This window comes from Numenius arquata, chromosome 8 (assembly GCF_964106895.1).
Source record: "Numenius arquata chromosome 8, bNumArq3.hap1.1, whole genome shotgun sequence".
NCBI classification, from domain to species: Eukaryota; Metazoa; Chordata; class Aves; order Charadriiformes; family Scolopacidae; genus Numenius; species Numenius arquata.
This window is the reverse complement of record NC_133583.1, coordinates 15,740,878-15,761,364: the sequence shown is the minus strand read 5'-3', so window position 1 is coordinate 15,761,364 and position 20,487 is coordinate 15,740,878. Positions and strand designations below refer to the sequence as shown.

The 20,487-nt window shown below is 38.4% G+C and overlaps 2 protein-coding genes across 3 annotated transcripts; both read right to left on the bottom strand.

Moving 5' to 3' along the window:
* Window positions 1-651: 651 nt before the first annotated feature.
* Window positions 652-9,815, bottom strand: ACTR8 (actin related protein 8). Its single transcript, XM_074151723.1, has 13 exons — window positions 9,617-9,815; window positions 9,306-9,476; window positions 8,336-8,446; window positions 7,975-8,079; window positions 7,148-7,321; window positions 6,484-6,577; window positions 4,741-4,873; window positions 4,491-4,644; window positions 3,868-3,963; window positions 3,119-3,259; window positions 2,438-2,702; window positions 1,972-2,135; window positions 652-1,333 (listed from the first exon to the last, which is right to left on the bottom strand). Exons 1-13 carry the CDS (start codon window positions 9,737-9,739, stop codon window positions 1,190-1,192), a joined length of 1,875 nt encoding a protein of 624 aa, XP_074007824.1. The 5' UTR covers window positions 9,740-9,815; the 3' UTR covers window positions 652-1,189.
* Window positions 9,816-11,518: 1,703 nt separating this feature from the next.
* Window positions 11,519-15,214, bottom strand: SELENOK (selenoprotein K). 2 transcript variants are annotated; one of them, XM_074152448.1, is made up of 5 exons: window positions 15,143-15,214; window positions 14,541-14,631; window positions 13,692-13,772; window positions 12,932-13,024; window positions 11,519-11,806 (listed from the first exon to the last, which is right to left on the bottom strand). In XM_074152448.1, exons 1-5 carry the CDS (start codon window positions 15,159-15,161, stop codon window positions 11,803-11,805), a joined length of 288 nt encoding a protein of 95 aa, XP_074008549.1. In that variant the 5' UTR covers window positions 15,162-15,214; the 3' UTR covers window positions 11,519-11,802. The 2 variants fall into 2 exon arrangements, with proteins under 2 accessions (XP_074008549.1, XP_074008550.1); XM_074152449.1 differs by lacking the exon at window positions 11,519-11,806 and having other exon boundaries at window positions 12,928-13,024; window positions 15,143-15,161.
* Between the last annotated feature and the right edge of the window lie 5,273 nt (window positions 15,215-20,487).

Sequence of the window (20,487 nt, the reverse complement as noted above, 5' to 3'; positions counted from 1 at the left end):
TCTTCTATAACAGGAATTCTTGACCCTTTTCTTGAAGGGAATGCCCCCTTCACCTCCTCAAAATAATCTTGCTAGGGTAAAATTTGAAGTATTGCATGCTATCTTCAATAAAAGTGGCCCAGAGGTTCTAGTCTTAAATAAAATACAAGAATGTAATCACAGCCTGCAGTAAAATACTTTCAGATAAGATTACAGGACAATTTGAGTGGAAATATCTGTTCTCTTTAGAACTTCAAATGAAAGCAGATTAAAAGGAAGTCAGTTCTTTCTTGTGTGCTCTGTAGAAACTACATCATTGATCTTTGATATTTATTATATTGTTATAAGTGTTTTAATAGTTTTAATCTAGATTATAATTGCAGATATGGATTTGAGGTGTGATCTGAGGGTGGCAGGAGCCTTCATTACAGAAGAAAAAAACCCAACGAATAGGACTTCTCTAACTCAGGATTATTTGTTGGGAGAAAATGCTGATGTGCGGGTACCACAGGACTGAGGTTGGTGCTGGTTGTATAAAAATGTATCTAGTTTTTTTGATTGTATTATATTGGATATCTTAAATAGGGAAAAGGGTAGATTACTACCATGAATAATGAAAAGCTAGAAGAGCTTTTCATGATGAGAACAGGCAAGCAAAAATACTCCACTTTCAAATTCTAAAGTCTTTCCACTGAATAATATAATTTATTATATGAGCAAAATACCAACAACAACTGTAGTTTGGGTTCTCTATTTCACTTTTCCCATGGTGAACATATAACAATTTCATCTCCTAGTAACATTAGAGTAATAATCAGAATAAGGCATTAAACCCACAGTCTGCACTCTTCAGCTATTGCTTCTACGTACATGTATCTGGAATGAATCTTGGCTTAACATCTGCCACATCAACATTTTATACCTCCAATTCCCTGTGGAATTTTAATATACATAACCTATATAATACAAATGTAGTGAATTTGGAGATGACTGTGATACTCTGTACGCAGAATTTAATGCATACAATTCAAAAGATAAAGTATAGCAAAGCTGAAGACTTTTTCACCACTTTGGAAAAATCTGAGTTTAGTTAGTTTTAATAAAATACAAAAATATCTATCAGCAGAAGATCAATACATCTGCACTGGAAAAAGGGAGTGTTTGGGGAAAGGAATCCTCAGTTAATCATGTTCCACTGTAGACATGCCCATTACCATACAAATGCAGCTCGCTCTCTTAACATTCTGACACCAAAGCGCTGCCACTCTCGCTGATATATCCATAGCTCCTGAGTTGTATCAAGACAGGCTAAAACAGCACCTCCTTTCCATGCAATTAAGCGGGGATCCATATCCTAAATTCAAAACACAAATTTGACACAATCACTAGTGTAAATTTGCATAGTTCTCAAAACCCGTATCCTAATTTTTTCAACAGTATTCACCACTCAGAATCTTGGGAGTGAGGGGAGGAGAATAGAATTTTTTCAAAACTATTCAGGAAAAAATAGTGAGATAAAAATATGGAAAGAATTTTTATTTTTTTTTTGTAAAAGACGTCTTTTAGGCATGTCATGGAAATCCTGCCCTCAGCAATGGAAGTTCTAAAAAAAGGTTTATTTTGATTTTACAAATTTCGCCTGATTTATGTCAAATGAAAATTGGTCTTTTAATGCCATACTTTCTTTTACCTTAATAGTCATAAAAAAAACCCAAGCAACACAATCTCTTGCTGAGCAGACAGGTTAACTTCATAATAACTGCTTCTTTAAGAATATGGCCTTTAGCTAATAAACACTTCAGCGATCGATAGGAGTAACGCTCTTGCTGTAGCTCTAACTTCCTGCCTATAATTGGTGAGCGCTGTGTTAGGAGCTGAAAGCTCTCCTAAACTTCCTCAGATATCCAACTGAAAGAATAGGTATTTTTAATCTTTTGAAGATTTGAATCAATCATAGTTTATTAACCATTTAGCTATTAGTTAACAGCATACCTTAGGTCTTGTGATGACTTCAACATTTTCAACGACTCTTCTAAAAGACGGTGGCATTTTGTTGAGAATTCGGTGTTGAAGAAACTCCTGAGCTTTATGAAACATAAGGCCTCCTCCCACAACTAAGATGGAGCTGTACATCTTCTTTTTTGTATCATCAGATGCTGGAATGAATGGATATATAGAAAAAGATCTGATTTTTAAAGTTAATATGGCCTGTATTTGTACTATAAAGAGTTTAGTCCAAGTCAAACCAGATAGTGTTTGCTTTTAAAAAATCTTTTTCTATACATTGGAGATTCAAAACATCTAGCTCAAGAAACCTCAACAAAGATGCAAGTATAAGGAACAGCATAGCTACTCTAGAAATGATAAAACTTACATCTTACTTTGGTAAAATACAGGAGTTACCATAAATCCACACTGACATGCGTATTTTACAGAGTTGTACAAATGTAACTCTTACCACAGCAGTCAATACTATGAAGAATGGCTTTGTCAAGGCCCAAGGCTTTGCCTTCAAACTGAGAAATTGCTGTTTTCCTGGACATGTGTGCAGTTAAAGGTTCCTCTGAATCATTTCCAGATATCATACAATCACTCTGGGAAGATCCCAGTTCCACTTCTTGTGGGTAGATCCTCTCTGAAATGTCTGAGGCTTGGCCTCTCAACTCTCCCTCAAACGCACCAGGCTTCGACATGGATTTTCTATCAGCTGTAGCTTTTGCAGACTTAAAAATGAGAAAACAAGTTGAACTATGAAAAATGCAGAAACATCTTCTGCAGGTTACTGAACAATACAGAGACTTAACTAAACACCACTGTACTTCCTTTTTGCACAGAAAGGTTAAGCATTGCATTATTACCTCATATAATTTCCATTTTAATCTCTACTTACAAAGTAAGGGTTTTATTCTGAACTCCATCAGATTTATCAATGCCTTAATGCGAAGCCCTCTTAGACTCTGAATATACACAGTTCTAATTAAAGACTTGTCTAGACATCCATAATTCCTTACTCTAAATTTATTCATTAATGCTTCTGGCCCAGATAACAAACTTTGGTTTCTGAGATGAGCTAATGAGTCCTGATTTTATTCCCCAATTAAATAACACTTAATGAAAAATAAAACTAGGATTCACACACCTGCTCCTGCTTACTTTGCGTGGCTAGCAGGTAATGTTCATCATGAGGATCCTCAGGGTCACCTTGTGACCTGTGCTGCAAAGTTGTCATTTTTTGTCCAACAATTCCAAAAGTTGCTGGATAAAACAGAGCCATTGGAGCCTGAAGAATGAGAGATTTGGCATGGTTTTACCTCATATTTTTTCCTTTTTTTGGCATTTACTATAAAAAAAAAAAGAAAAACCTTGTTCTATTTTTCTCACAATTCAAATTTAAATATACTTTTTTCCCCAAAAGTTTTGTAAAAGGCTAAAGTGTCTTCAGCTTATATATATATAATTCAAAGAAAAAAAAAACAACAAACAGCAACAAAGACACTTGTACACGTATAAGTTTCTTTACAGATTCTGGCATTGTATGATAAATAAGTCCTCCACTGCAGTTTGTTACAAAATGAGAAAATTCAATGGTGAGCTTAAAAAATTGCAAAATTAGCATTCATTCCTTGCATCTGAAGGACAAATATCACATAGTTGAAGGATAAATATCATTTAGTTGAAGCTACAACCATTCTGGCTAAAGCTGGTTAGGAAGTCTTGTGCATCCACTAGTGCTGCATTAGGCCCATTCATACATATAGTAATTAATCAACAAGTATAGGTTCAGAATAATCCATAAATCACGTGGTCTTAGTAGCACTGGGCCAATACAAAGTGAGGTGCTGAGCCTGAATGATGACTACAATTCTTACAACTTTTTAGAAAAATCACCTGTAATTTTTCATCCCCTAATCGGAACTGGTATAATAAAGCTGGAGAATCCGGATGCCGGATTTGGAACTCGTGATCTTGCAATCCAGAAATGTCCTAGGGTCAAAAACAATGTAAGCAAAAAATTTTATTTTATACCTCTTCATCAAGCCGCATAATCTATTAAATGTAACAAAACTCTTAACACTACGAATTTCATTTACCTATTCTTGAATTCTTTTTGAAGTCCCTTCCCTGTAGCGTGATCTGCCAAAACAGCTTTCTACATGCCTAAGCCTCTAAAATGAGGCTTTGTACAGAAAGAGACCTGCCGGCAGATCTTACAAAACTGAAGTTGAAAACCAGCAAATATGCAGCTACTATCAGCTTCTTTCAGTCATATGAACAAAGCAGCTACTTTTCTAAGAGTTGGGATTCCTTTTGACCAGAAGAAAAATAAAACAAGTCACAAATACCCCAAGTCTAAAGCTTCTCCACCTTTTGCCAGTATTCTGCTAAGTAAAATATTACATTTTATTCCATTTACAAGCAATTGCAGACTCATAAAAAGATTCTCCTGAGTAGCATTCTGTAAAGGAAAAAAAAAAAAATTATTGGGAGAATACACTATTTTCCCTTCTCACCTGGTCTAGATGACAAAATGTCTCCTTCAGGTGCTGAAGCAGCAGACAGTCCAGCTTGTTAGTTAACTGACAGTCCCTGTATGGGAACCCCGCTCGTTGCATAAGCCAGTAAAAACACCTTGACACATCAGATCCTCCATAAGCAAGGCACAGCCTAAAGCACAGAGAAGAATTTTTCTTGTTTTTGCAGTCACGTCATTGGTAAGCAAGTAAGTATATGCTTATAATAATTCTGTGTATTCAAAGATACCTGGTGTTGCGATGGGAAACACCATCTTCTACACAGCAAACACTTGTCTTCTGATCTCCCACATCTACTATACAGGCACTGCTTAAACCACTTCCAAAGGTAGCACAGACGGACTCCTGGTGTACAACAATTCCTAGTAATATGAGAAAAAAGTACACCCAATTTATGCCAAGCTCCAGACCATGTTACCAACATTTAAATGACAGCTTAATGTCTTTTAAAATCTACTAATAGCCTGACTGCACTAAAATTCAATATATTTAGTGAAGGGGGGGGGTGTGACTTACAGATTTTTTTGTTGGGTAAGCCTTTAAAGTCCTGAGAAAAGCTAAGAGCGGGCATATATTCGTATGTTCTTATTTTTCGCAAGATTAAAGATACTACCTCCAGACTTTACTTGCTTTTTTAACCAGTATTGCAGGGTCTTGGTTATCAGATGCACATGAAGCATTTTCCTAATTTTTTTCTAGTTTTAATCAAGTATCATTATATCAAGTAGCATTTTAGATATGCTCTTTAAGTAGTTCTAAAACAAGGTCCAGTTTCACCCTCTGCTTTCCTTTCAATCCACCTTTAACTCTGTAAAGGAGTACCGTTGTGTTTGTAGCACAAGCCCATACCTACTCTTGTGAGGTACTGGAGGTTCAAGTCTACCCTTCCAGCCAGTGAAGGAAAAAAATAGCTCAATTGAGCTGTGCACTGTAGACAAAAACTAAGTAAAATTACTGTTTTAAAGGCATATGTTTTTAGATAGATTAAGAGAATTTTATTATGTTGCATAATCAGTTCAGCTCTTCACCAAATTATATTTAGGAAATGGCACTTTTAAGAGTTACTAATAGTACTTTCTGACTTTCACTTTCATGTATCAGATCAATATGAAGCTTTGCTTTTGTTTGTTTTTTTAGTATTCTTCCTGTTCCTCTGAAGCTAACTCATTTCTACCACAAATTCTTCTATTCTAGTGCCAGTACTTTTTTTACATAGTATTATTACTATGGTAACTGTTCACATTACTTCTACGCAAAAACTGGGGAGGAATCAAACCAAGTATGATTTGGAACCATTCTGATCAAAAACTAAAATGGCCAAGATGGCTTGTTCATTTTAACATGATGAAACAAATCAAATATATATATGTATGTGAACAAAATTTAGATCGCATGAGATCAGTTTCTCTTTTTGCAGCATTTATATACCACCTACTTTATTCTTTCTGATGGGAAGTCTCTTCTTTTTGTAAAATGAGTGTCTTCTATTAATATAGAAAAGGCTAAACAGGTTCACTATTTAAGAATAATATCTAAGCACATCTTCTGCTGAGAGTAACACCTGGAAACTCTTTGCAGTTCATACTGATTAATTATTAAACAACAGCAGTTTTAATCTCCAACATCTTAAAATTATACATCATATACTTTTGAAGTCGAAGAATCTTAATGCTCTGTAGAGTTAACATTGTGCATTTTAGAAATACTTGAGAAATCAGACTGTTGATACTTTCATCTCAGCTGAAGTGAGAAGCCCATGGTTGGAATACGTAATAGCAAACCAAGGAACTTGTTTCAATGCTAGCCAACCGTTCTGCCCCATTAAAAGAGACAACAGTTATGGGAATAGCAAAAGATGAAAGGTGTTAGTCCCAGCCAAACTGGGATTGATGTGCAAAAATCTACCTTAAAGGAAAAAAAAAAAAATCTTTATGCTATTAATCATTAAGTTCTTGCTTATGTATGGTTTTACCTGAGAAGCCCATCTTCATTAGGATCATATTTACCAGTTCTTTCACGTGTTGTTTATTATAGATGTCTGGAATTAGTAAAATGCATCTGTAATACTGAATGTAAGAACAGTAAATTAAAGCCAGCTCTCATTTTAAGTTTCTCTTTGCATTCTTGAATACCTGATGCTAAGGAAGAAAGTATAGCATAAAAGTTATTAAAAGAAGCAAAATTATGGAAAGGGGGAAGGGTTTTAATAATTTGAAAAATGAGTTCAGAGTAAATACCAAGTTAAAAGTTTATAGGCCACTCAAATGTTTAAAAGTACATCTGATATGAGAAAAACACCTGTTCTGCAAGGAGAAGAAATTTATGCAAGTATTAGGCACCCATTCCTCAGTTGCGTCCTTTTTAGTCACCACAAAAAAACCAACCCCAGATTAAGACTGTGAAATTTCTACAGTAGGATTTCCAAACCTCCTTGGTACTCTATTAACAACTTTTGTCTTAAAGACATGCACAAAGTTCCAAATGAAGTCTTTGGAACCACGCTCACCAGCAGTAGAAAGAACTTATTCATTAAGAAAACCACCAGTAAGAGGCTACCAGGAACAGCAGGTTGCTTCTCTTTTATAGTAACATTTACAGAAGTGGATACAGCCCACGTGAACGTGTTCGCAGCTCACCTTCAAGTCTTTCAGTGGTATTTCCAGATATTTTTGTATTGCGTGTGACCATATAACTTCAAGGTCTGCTAATACGGCAGTGAGGGAGCCACCGGGTCCTGTGTGGAGATTCAATTGCCCTCTTCTAATAGGCCAATGTATATTGTAAGAATCTAGTGGATTAACGTACAGTGCCTGCAAATAAGAGATGATGTTCCCAAAAGATTAGTTTGCTTGCTTTTCCCAAAAGCTAACAAATATTAGAAAAGTATTTCAGAAGCAGATACAAGATGACATGCACCAGCACTCAGACCAGTATGACAGCAAAATGGTCCCTTTCTTTTTAACAGGGCTTGATTATAAAGCATTAAAAAAAAAAAAAAAAGACATTAAATATATGGTTTAAACTGTTTGAATTTTCATATCCACAGACATAACAGCATGTTCTCCCATTATCTCAAATTAGTAACCAAAATAATTTAAAGACTCTTTGAAGCTCATGAATACTTAATTACTCAGCAGTGATTCCACGTACTGATCCTTTTAACAGTTTCTTGCCTTTTCTCTGAGTTACACCACATGGGCCACATTCTCACCTAGTCCCTACAGAAACACTGATTTATAGCAGCAAAGGATTCAGGTTACTTGCTGGGCAAATGGGGGAAACTGTCTGGTCTTGTTAAATGATAATAAATATTCAGTTAGTCCACAGTAAAGCTTCTCATGAATTGCTTAACTAAATTTATATGCTTTTCAATACATACTAATATATAGCAAACTGCTACTGATTACATAGCCGCATTAAAACATAATACTAAGCCTCCTTTCAGTGGGAAATTGAAGCTTACCTCTTCTCCTACCAAAAATTCAGGATGATTTGATGTGTTTGTCCACTTGGCCCCAGAGCTGTGATCTAAAATAGCCGGCCGCATCTGTCTGTTGTATGACCTGGCCTGAAATGTAATCAAAACAAATGCTCTTGATAAATATTTCACCAATCACTTTTTATGCATGAAGGAAAAAAGAAACACCCCTCCCCATCCCAGCCCTTGAAGAACCATTTTAAATCTTCGTTTTCTCAGCTCTTCAGAGTTAGGTCGCACAACAGTGTGCTGTAAAAAGGATATCTAGTCTTGTTCGCTAAAACATAGCATCACACCGAATGACTATACGAATGAACAATTTAATAAAATCTTAAGAATGAGTTACCTGATCAGGTGACACTGGTATACGCCTTGCGCCATTTGACATCTTTTTGGACCATATTGCTTGGTCCACCATTTTAAGGCCATTTTGTCTCTGCTCAGTACTTTCAGGTTTCTAAACAAAACACACAAATATGCCATATAATACTTACTTTCTAACTACATGTCTGTATACCAGTAATACTGAAGCTATTATTAAGCCATGACATCATTACTGTAGTTGACAGACTGTAGAAAAGAGAGAGGTTTGTACAATGTAAAATGAGCATATGCTTATTTTTAAGGAAACTCTTTTTTATATTACAGCTCCCAACACCTATTTGTCTAAGTCAACTTGAATCTTTTAATTGATTGTAATGGCTGCTGGACTTGATCTCCAGGGTGGTGAGCTCAGGACATTATCTATTTAACTACAGAAGTATTAAGTAGGAGGAAAAATGTTTAAATAGATCTCAATTATTTAAAGGTGAGATTTAATATTAGAGACATTAATTTGATTAATGATTTATTTGTATAGATTCAAATTATGAATAAGATTGCTACGTCTATTTTTTGAGCAGGTTGGACTAAAATTACTTGCTATGTTATCCAAGTTACAAACCAACTTGTAACCAATGCATTCACCAATGGAGGGGTCTGGTTCTAGTTCTACAGCTGTCATTCTATAAACAGAAATTTCAGACACAGAGCCGAGAAATCACTGTGTGAACCCTCAGCCTATCAATCTATTAGGTTTACTGTGAACAAATCAACTAAAATGCAAATGTAGAATGGTGCAAATCTACTGGCTTCAGTAAGGTGGCATCTACAGCACATTAAAAGGGGGGAAAAAAAGTTCGTCTTGAGACGTATTCTTCTCTGAAAAAAACCATAACGCATGAGGGGAAGATACACATTATACAAGAGAAAAACCACGATAGAAACACATATTTAAAGCATCCATTTTAGCACGTTTGGTGCGTGTCTCATCTTACGTTGAGCCCGTCCCGCAGGAGCCAGCTGTCCCTGTAGGCCGCCTGTCCCTGCTGCTTGTGCCGCCGGGCGATGACATGGGGGATGCCCACGGGCAGCGTGTCGGTGGCCCTCCCGAGCCGCAGGGTGGTGGAGCCGGGGTGTATCACCACGATGAAGTTGCTCTGGATTTGCTGAAACAAGGCGCACGGCAGTCAGCCCCTTCGGCCCGTCCCCCCGCGCCCGGCCCTTTAAAAGGCCGAGCCAGGAGCCCTTACCCCACCGCCGCGGCCCTGTCCCTCGCCGCACCCGGGGCGGCCGGGCCGGGCCTCACCTCCTGCAGGGACTCGGGCACGGCGGCGGGGACAATGGGCCGCTTGACGCCGCGCTGCTCGCGCTCCCGGTCGCGCTCCTTGTCCTTCCCATTCTCCGCCTCGCCCTTCTCCGCCTGGGTCATGCTCCCCGCCGGGTGAGCACGGCCGGGCGGAAGCCGCCGCTGCGAGGGACGAGCGGCGCCGAGCCCGGCCTCCGTGCGGGGCGGAAGCGGGCGGGCCCGCGGCCGGCGCCGCCCCTCAAGCAGGTACCGTTGCGGGGGGGCTCAGCGGGAAGGGGCTCGCCGGTTCGGCCGGCCCCTCAGGCAGGGACCGCGGGAGGGGGCTCGCCGGCCCGGGCAGCCCCTCAGCGCCTGCCCCCGCCCGGGGCCACCTCGGCTGGGCTCGTAGCGGGGTGCGGGGAGGAAGCGGCTGCCCCGGGGGCCTGCCCCTGCCCCGGGCTCTGCGCTGAGGGCAGGAAACGAGGAGCGGAGAGCCCCCCCCACCGCTGAGGGAGGTCTGACCCAGCGGCAGCCAGGCCCTGTCGGCTGGGCTGTTACAGCTGGTGGGGTGGAGAGGAGGGTAATACAGTCCTCCAGAAAACTTAAAAACTACTGTCTAAAAAAATATCACAGCACAGTTGATGCGTGCGATACACCTGTGAAGAACTAATGATGACCGACCGACCTGTACGCACCTGATCTGTGGGCTCCTTCGTGAAGGATGAAGGTGTGACGTTTGAGTGGAGTTGAGGAAGGTGGGTTTATTAGGCTGAAGGCTCCTGTTCACAGCAAGTTTAAAAGATAACTTTGATAACTTTAAAAGGTAACTTTGTGTTGGGTATGTGGAGCAGCAGTGGGAGCCACCGGAGGGAGTGATTTCACTATAACCAGCTGGCAAAAGCCAACTAAGTACCAAATGCTTATCTTCACCAAGGGGCATTGCTGGATGTTTGTCTGTCCTGGTTTGAGCAACACAGAATTAATTGGTCTTTCAGTAAGTTCACTTTTCAGTAAGGCCTCCCCTAATGCTAGGGAAAACTGCATTTTTTGAAGACACTAGTGTCTGAATTTGTAAACGTATACTTTACAGCTAGCTCTGGTGTGCGGGTTTCAAGGTCTCAGTGTTTTTGAGCTTTGCCAGGTGTGGGGACAAGGAGGAGCAAGACCCGGGCACTTGACCCAAGGTGGACAACATTATTGCTTTGTACCATGAATGTCATGTTCAATTTAAATTAGAAAGTTTGCTGAAAAGTTCTCTCTCTCCCTGGATGGCTGCCATCCTGAGAACCCCTCACCCCGGTTCTGGACCCCTGAGCCCTTCCCTTCCTCCTGAAGCCACAGCGCTCACTGTGCCCAACATTTGCTGTCCCCTGCTGGGAGTGCACAGCTTCCTTCTGATAGAATGTGCTGAGAGTGATCCTTGTGTATTTCATGTTGGTATCAGGATGAATATTGGTTCTTTAGTATTACCAATGTTAATTATGTAGTCTTCCTCTATTAAATCTATTTATATTTCAACCCTTGGGTTTCCTTGTTTCTTCCCTGATCCCCCTTCCTGGGTCGGGAGGGGTCATCAGGTGATAGAATAATTGTCTAAACAACAATAAACTGTTGTGGGTTCTTCAAACTTAAGGAAGTGAGTTTGTAAAAAGCAAAGATTGTAAAACAAAATAATTTGTAAGTTGCATTTTAGAAGTGTTTTTAGAGTATCATTAATACCATGAAAATACAGCAAAGTGTAGAATGTTAGCACTGACAAAAATAGAGTAAATACAAAACCTATTAGGAAGCACTGCTTTATGTTTGACTTTTGAGGGACACTGAGGAATAATACATATTTATATTTGATACATTTGAACAGAAAAGGCCTTACTGTACTTCAGACAGGCTTTTTTTTCTAAAAATAACGAGAAAGTCAGCCTTGTGACAAGCGAAATATAATTTACTTATTACTTTGCAACTACAGTAAAATGCTATACAAAGACTTTAGACAGTAAACATGTATTTAATAAAACTGTAGTTCAGTTACACCAGATCCTTAAAGAAGGAGTTCCCAGTACAACTTCATTAATCTGCTTTTATCACAGAACAGTTTCCATTTAGACATACACATTCAAAACATTCAAACTCATTTGGTCCATCACTAAACTCTTCTTCCCTTTCAGCTTGCAGATGTGTATGCTCTTGCCTGCCTCTTCAGCAGGCATTTACCTAAAAGGTAAAAGTAATTACAGTACATTTAAACACAACAGAAAAATCATGTAATGATTTTAAAATACAATTGTTTTTAATTAGCTAAATGACACGTGCTAAAGGCTTGCAAATTTCTATTCCTGAGTAGATAACACATTGCTATTATTACCCAAAAGCCCTCCCCAGGCCTTCTGCTGGCCTCATGTCCAGTCAAAAAAAAAAAAATACCCCATCCAAATGAAAAAAAAAAAAAAATCATGGGAGAAGCTTATCCTTTTTCTAGGGAACTGAAATACTGCTGTATGTGCTCTTTGGAATGTGAACTTTTCCCTACAAGATTTACAAGTATTAATCACCTGCATGTGTGTTTTTTCTTCTAACTTTTGTTATGGTATCAATGGGGAGTGCTTAATGAAAAAGTACTGTTTGCTTAAGTCTTAAAGTAAATTAAACCATACTATATATCCATTCATTCTTAGATGAAACTCCCACCAGCCAAACTAATAGAAGAGAATTAAAGTTCAGGCAACTGTAAGAAATGTAATGATTATGGCTTTTTAAAATGTTTTTTCCTCCTTTTTAAGCAATTCTGATTTTTATGCTATACTGGAATTCAAGATTGGCATAACTGTATCACTGTAACAGGAAAAAAGATTTTTACTCATAGTCTTTTACAACTTTATTAATTTTCCTTCTTTTCTATTGATAATTATTTACTTTAAGCAAGAGAAAAAGTCACGTCATATGATAACCAGTAGAAATGCAAACAATTTCAGTCACAACTGATCGGGACAGGACTTTAAATTAGCAGCAAAAAAGATGAAAAGTTCCAAATATCTTTTTTTTTTTTTTTTATCATCAGTGTTCAAAAATTTTTGCTACACTTTGTATATCCACTTCTACGCAATTAAAAGCAGAAGCTCACCAATTCTGAGCCAAAACCTATTAACACCCCCCTACATTCCCCCCCCCCCCCCCTTTACCGTCCCTTTACTGAAAGCATCTAACCAGTTTGATTCTGGTCCTCTTTTGGTAACTTTTGCAAAAGGAGGACAAAATGCTCCATTCTACCTTAATCTGCAATTATCATTGTTACTTAAAAAAAAAAAAGTTCAAAGCAGGATGCAGCAGATTTAGAATTACCTTCCTCATCCACCTCCAGCCATTGGTGGTGGACTGGGTCCTCCACCCCAGTTATTTATCCGTCCCATCCTACGGCGAGGTTGTGCTGGAGGCCTGATAAAGAAAGCAAGGAGAACATCTATTCAATCGGTGTTAAATTTTTAAACTAGAAATAGAATAACGTTGTCTCTAAATGAGGAAGTTAGAACCTCTGGAAAAGCTGTTTGCCTTTTGGGTGAAAAGCTGTAAAAAACCCCCTAACCCCACTTTTGGAAATTTCTCTTATGCAGCTGTTTTAATCGCTTCTGTCCCACAAGAGAACGCTACAGCTAACAGGCTTTTTACACAGTCCTAAAACCCCCAAAAGGTAGGCAAACCATTAAGAACAAAGAAACGCAGTAACTATAGTGTTTATAAAAATGATATCCCTATAACTGTTTTACTTTTTGTAGATAATCTAATACATGAAATGACTGAATTGCTGTAAAGCAAATGCTGAGTATAAGCAAGTCTAACAAAACAGCATTTCAACAAAGATCCATATTGTCTAATTGGCAGGTCTGAAGTATTCTTTCAGTGAGAGTCAGACAATACTCTTACAACAGCCATCCAAAGCTATGTATTGTTATCAATGAGTTGCAGACAAAATACTGCAGATAAACAACATTTTAGTCACCTTACGTGACCAGATTCAATGCACATCACAACAGTAATCTGAATACAGGATATTATTTTGCTAAGATAGCAAAAATAATCAGAACGAGTGAATATGAAAAAATACCCTCTTCCATCATTGTATCCTAAATAGGAGGACGATGTGTAGCCTCTTCTTCTCAAATCTGGTTGAATAATACTCTGAAAACTGAAAAATAAAACAGGAGTTAGGTGAAGTGATTGCTTGATAGAGTTTCTGAATTTTTGAATTGCAAGATAAGGAATGGGCTAAAAACAATATGTAGTATTCAGGAATGAACAGTGTATCTTCTCAAGGTTACTGTTGTTTAATAAATCTTTGCAATTTTTCTCCTAGGTATGATGATAAAATCTGAAGTAATTCCAAATTACTGTAAGGCTCAAATCATAAAATCTATTTTATTCTGGTAAATAAAGTGCAAGAAATGAATAAATCGTAAACCTATAACTGAAATAACGAAGGACTGTTGAATACATCAAAAGAAATTTTTGTTTCTTAACTGGCTTCAATCTGGGGCCATAAACTTGTGATTACTGCTGTGTGATTATTTTACGTAGCCAGACTCTGCTGTCACCAGTACAAATTCTTCAAGTAATGCCTTAATTCTTTGATCAGCTATTAGAAACTAGCTGTGTAACAAAAGTATATGCTTTTCCTTTTTGCAGTATTAAAACAGAAGAAATGTAAGAAAACTCATTTGAACTGCCAGTAAGTTAGCACCACTTTTCATACACTTGTATTAAATATACTATAGTGCTTAATAACCAAAGCCACACAGTCATAGTAAAGCATTCATGTATGTCTTGGGGACAGTAGATATGGAATGCTAAAGAGTAAATCTAACATTTTTGTTGCTGTCTTACTGATAGCACTGCGTAGCTTCTATCTGTGACAAATCTAAAATAAAGCTCATCAAAAGAATGAACTTCTACTTACAACAGAACCACAAAATCTGCTATCGACCAGAAGAAATCTGTTATAGCTGACAAACTCCAAGGAGCCCGACTCTGGTTATCCAGAACTTGTCCTGTAACGTATCAAAACATCCAGCGATGTTTAGTGCCTGGCACTGTACAGTACAGTACATAAAAACACACCTCCTGACTCTAGGATTTGCAAAGGGGTTGGAGAAACTACACTTCATGGGCAACAGGGGCAAGTTTCGTTCCCTACAGGGTGTTGTCCAAGTACTTGAAATAATCGTATCACCACCGCCAGGCAGACATTGTGCCCAGGTAAACATACAAAAAAACACCAGTACAGCCTCTGCTTCCCTATATGTGACTAAGCTGTTTCTCTGTCACGCTCCAGATGTACGCAGATCCGAATTCTCAAAGTCCTTAATCCCCGTTTAGAATTGCGTAAGCCTGAAATCCAGGCCGCAGGGAAGGGGGCGGACGCGGGGCCGAGACCAGGGCTGTGCGCCGGGCCGCGGAGACAGCGCTCTGCCCAACGCCGGCCCGGTGTCCCCCCAGCCGCCCCCAGCTCGCTGCCCGGGCTCCAGCCGCCGCCCCCCTCCCCCGCCGGCCGCCCCTCACCGTTGGAGATGTACACCATGGCGGCGGCCCGCGGGCGCTGCCCCGTCACCTGCCCTCCCACCTACTGCGCCTGCGCGGGCGTGCGTGCGTACGGCGCATGCCCAGGACCTGCCGCGAGGCTGAGGGGAAGGGGACGGTGGTGGGCAGTGGTGGGTCAGCATGGTAGTGGAGGGGCTGAGGAGAAGGGGCAGTGGCAGGGCAGTGCTGAGCTGACATGGCCGTGGTGGGACCGTGCGGCCCTCCTTTTCCCGCTTCCCTTCCCGCAGCAACCGTAGCGGCGTGTAGCCCCCTGTTAACGGGGGGTCCCCCTCAGCGGTCCCGGCCGGCCTGAGGCGGGCGGTGTTCAGGTGGGGCGTCTCCTCCCTTAGCCCGGGCGGTTCTGGTTTGCTCCTAAAATTTATTTATTTTAGTAGTTACAGCGCTGGCTGATGCTGTGTCAGAGTTTCCATGCCCGATAAACGTATGGTTTTACCAAAAGTAAAGGGAAAACATAGCTATATTTAGTAGTGTGCCATGGTAGCTTTCATAAAAAGTACATGTTCTTAGTAGTCTTCCATAGTTAACTTCTGCTGGATCTTACATAACAGCTACCACTTTCGTCCTTTATCACTGCCTCAGTTTTCTCTAGTTGTTGAAGAGAGCCTCGTCCATCCCTGTGGTTTCTGTAATGGAATATTAGAAGTGATTACACTAGTAACGTTAGAAATTTGACCAAATGCAGATACTTGTTTAAAATTTAAAGTTTTTCTCCAAAGGGAATTTCTGTTCCTTTTATGTAAAGACAGGTATATGGCAATGTATGTTCCCAGTATATTAGTGGGAATGTTCAGTCCAAAGTCCAGCATTTGTTTCAATTAATTTTATGTTTATAAAAGCTTTCCCTGCAAGCAGTGGCTGGCATTTCTTCTCATGGAGAATCCATGCATGTAAAACGGGAAGTAACTATATAGCTATATAGGCAAATAGAATATAATGCCTTCTCTCTCTCTCTTTTTTTTTTTTTTAAACTAAACTAGTAGAGAAGGGATGTGTAATTCTACTGGGAAACAGCAGTAAGGAAAATTAATATAAAAGTATTTTAATACTGCCTTTGCAAGACCTCTTTTCCTAGTAACTAAGGTCTTTTGCTGAACCTCTTAACACAAGTGTGTTGTCTGAAGTTGAAACTTTAACATAATCTGTCTTTGACAATGTCGTTGTCCCCTAGTCAAGAAATTTTTTCCAACTGACAGGTGTTTATAAACGTTCGATGTTCCAGAAGTAAACTCTTGCTAACAACTGAGAGCAATTGTGAAAGAAAAGTAACTGTAACAACATATGTAAAATAAATGTTTATCATTAATATAAGAGCTAGGTAATCTACCACTCAATAAATTGGTAAATACAAAAATATTTAGAAAATAATGGGTGCTACACGGTGCATAATGGGTATAAAATGCAGGCAGTATGTTAGAACTACTCAGGGACAACATCTATCCTTTTTCTTAATTAGCTATGTTTATGATGATTTTTTTTCAAGTAATAAGTCAAGTATAGTCAGATCAGTTTCAGTTTACAAATTGCAAAAAACAGTCTACATAGGTGTAGAAGAAAAGCAGAGACTCAGTCTGTAAGTCATTGAACATTGTTTTTAGCTTCTCGGTGAAACAAGGTAAATGGAGCAGTACACTGGAAGAAAGATGTATTGGTGTACTTTCAATTTATGGAATGCATCATAGATCTGATATCGTGTAAGGTGATACTGTTACATACGTTTTAACTTTATATGGAAAGCGAAAACATTAAAGAGATTTTGGCAAATAATAGGAAAATAATTACTCAAGGAACGTATATGACAAATACATGCCTCTATTAGTATGCTAACATGAAAATGGTATAGTCTTGCTTTCAAATAATTTTCATAAATATACTTTTTTTCTTTTCACTAGGCTTTGAGATAAAATAGCAAATTATCTTATGTTTGAAGAATTATTGCAGAAGTTGTAGATACAGCATTTACCAAGAAGAAAACAAAAAGAGGGAGAATGGAATGGGAAGGTAATGGTGATAAGTAGCGTTAAAAGAGGTATTGTAAATTTTGCGTCACAAACTGACTCTTGCTAGTATAAAATCAAATGTCAACAGTCTAAACTTTTCACTGTAGTTTAGACAGAAACATAATGGTGAGCCTGAATACGAGCAGGTAATTATTCCACCTGAAGTCACGCTCTGTATGTGGTTGATGTTGGATTAATAGATTAATTTAACTTTTAATTAACTAAGAGTTTGACTGATTCATTCCCTTTTTTAATGTATTATTTTTCAGAGTGTTAATTATGCAGAAAGGAACAATGTATTTTTTGTTTTTCAAATGACAAAAAAATCCCAAACCCCAAAACCAAAGAAGATGGTTAGTGGGTTCTTCAGTTGTTTGTGGGGGTTTTGGTTTTTTTTAGTGGTTTTGTTTTTTTCTTTTTTTTTTTTTTTTAAATCATATGTGAGATAGTCTTGGTTTATTTAATAATAAAGTAGTAATAAGTATTGTCTCAGTGCCCTGAAATTATATAATTACAAGGCAAACTTTATCTGTGAAATGCATTCTCGGTGAATGAAATTAAAGTAATACATTTTTTAAATTGAGATTACTAGTGCCTGTGTATTCCTAACACAGTTATATTTTTCCAAGAAAGCATGTCCAGGTATTTAACAGTGGCAGAATAACCGAGCACTGCATAAAATGATACATGAAAATGTTAGTATTTATAACTATTTTTTAAGTACTTATGCATGCATTATTTCTTTATATATTTCCATATCTAAGCTTTAGACACAAAAATGTGAGATTTAAAAGGTGTGTTTAAAAATCAATGGTAGCATTACATTATGATGCTTGCTATCCATCAGCCTGTTACGAATGGAGTAGGCAAGAGAAATAGAAAAACAGTTATTCATGTGTATTTGCAGTTCATAGTACAGTTGGGACAGTAGAAGTGGACATTAGCTCTGGTGGAAGCTCATTTCTGGTAGGGACACAGCCCTGGTGTCCCACTCTGAGCAGCTGCTCTTTCACAAAGGGAAGGGTGGGTATCTCTAGCTGTTGCTGGCTGGAGTCCTTCAGTGACTCGCATCTTTGCTTTCAGTCTGTGTGCCTGATGCCAGGAAGTTCAGAGGACCACAGCATTAGTGCACCTGCACTTAATGAAAATCAGTAGAAGGCGAGGTTTTGAAAGTCAGCAACAGAAATGTAGAACAGCTGGGTTGCCCTTCTGAAGGTGGGTACCATGAGGAATAGAGCTGGGTGGTTGCTGGTGTGTAAGTGCTAAAAGTTAACATGCATGCTATTTGGAAACTGCGGAGGTGTGATCATTTTGATGGTAAATATCTGTACAATGCTATGAAGAGTAGTGCGGGCTATATATTAACATCAGCTATTGAAGAAGACCAATACTAAACGGGCTTTTCATTTTTTAATGCAATCTGAACTCTCAATGAGATGCCATCTGTTTTTAGGTGGTTTGGTTTTTTAGGCTCTATTCCAGATGTAGATTTGTATAGTTTTGTTCCTTGTGAATTGTGTATTTACGTATCAGTACCTAACGCTGGTGTCTGAGCAAGATATTAGTATTTTTTCATCAAAGGCAGCAAAACCATGGGTCAGCTGTTTTTGTAGCATTTTATATACTAAGGGATGACTTCTTAGTTGTGCTGCAAGAGAATTAGAAAAATGTATGCGTAGAGAACTGGTGATACAGCATGAACAGAGCTAGTACTCTCTAAAATTTATGGTATGTTTTTAATATGACTGTAAACTTCTTAAGAGAAAATAATTTCGAATGAAAAGCTAAACTGGGGAAACTTGGTGCTTCCCTGAAGAGGAATTGTGAACTGTTGACCGCACTTGAATAATGGAAATAGAAAAGGCATCTTTTTTTTACTGGCCTATAGTTTTTTTTCTCATAGTGATTATCATGTTGCACCATCACATAATTTAAATGGAAATATTCAAAACTTAATTTGGACTTGAATTATTCATAAAAGAGCTGATTGTCATGTAGTACTTGTCTTATGCACACACAATTAATACTGCATGTATTAGAGTGAGAAGGTCTTCTAAACTCCAGAGTACAAATGTAGTATATTCATTGCAATATAAACATAAAATTCCGAGGATATTTCACAGGATTCTATTTTTTAACAGCTTTTATAACAAAAATTAAAATAATATGCTGTTTTAAACAGAACTTACCTGATTAACTAAACTTCAGTTCTGAATAATTGATTGAAGACCTATTTTTTTTTTATTATTTTTTATATTCTTTGATGCTCCAGAGAAGGATATACTCATGTATTGTGCGGTTTGAGTTAAAGAGATCTTGTGCAGATTTCAACTGGAAGATACATTTTGCAAAATCAGCAGCTCTGATCTCAGCATAAAATCAGGTCAAGAAAATAAGCACATAATGCTGTCAACTATTTTTTTCCCCCTAGCTGGGACAGAGACTAGACGCTCTAGTAACAGAATTTGTCTGCAAATTGTTTCGGGTTTTTTTATACCATTTGTTGATATCTGAATAACAAACATGATGAGGCTATAGTACAAAACTGCTACAGTTAACAGTTTGAAAGCAAATATGTGCTGGAGGAATACCAAAGGTCTGTCTTGTGCTTTTATATTTCTTTAGATAACAGCATAACCTTATATACAGAAAGCCATAACTGCCTGTATGTTACACATTCTTCTTAATAACAAAGACTTTAACCCTCAGTAGAATTAAATCGTTGGTCCTCAGTTTAAAGTTGTATGAGAATCTAGAAAGAAGCTTCCACGCTCATCTAGCAGGGTGAATGTTGTGCTAAATTTTCTGTTCAGGCAGAGAACTAGTATGTTCAGTAATTGGTGAAACTACCTGACCACAGTGAAGAACTACCCGTGTTTCATGCATGGTTATTGGGTAGTGACGATACTTCGAGTATCCATCAGGTGGCAGCGTGAGTGTGAAATAACGCTATCATCTGCTTTTTTTTAATTACACTGCAAACTTTCTACCGAGTTACTCATAACATGTTTGGATTCTCCTTTATATAAAAATCCTTAGTCCAGTGCCACTTAGACACTTATGTAATGCAAAGTGACACATTCTTACTGGGTTAAGGACCAGTGCTGAATACACAGATATACACGGTTTTGAGAATTTTTGAGAAGTCTCGTGTTGGTAGGGTCTTGAGTAGTTGGAGAAATGCTTGTATATTTACATATGATTATTATGTAATGGGAAAGATTGGAGGTTTTTTTGGTTGGGTGGGTTTTGATGGCTTTTTTCTTTCTTTCCTTTTTTTTTTTTTTTTTTGCCACAGATAGTCTGGGG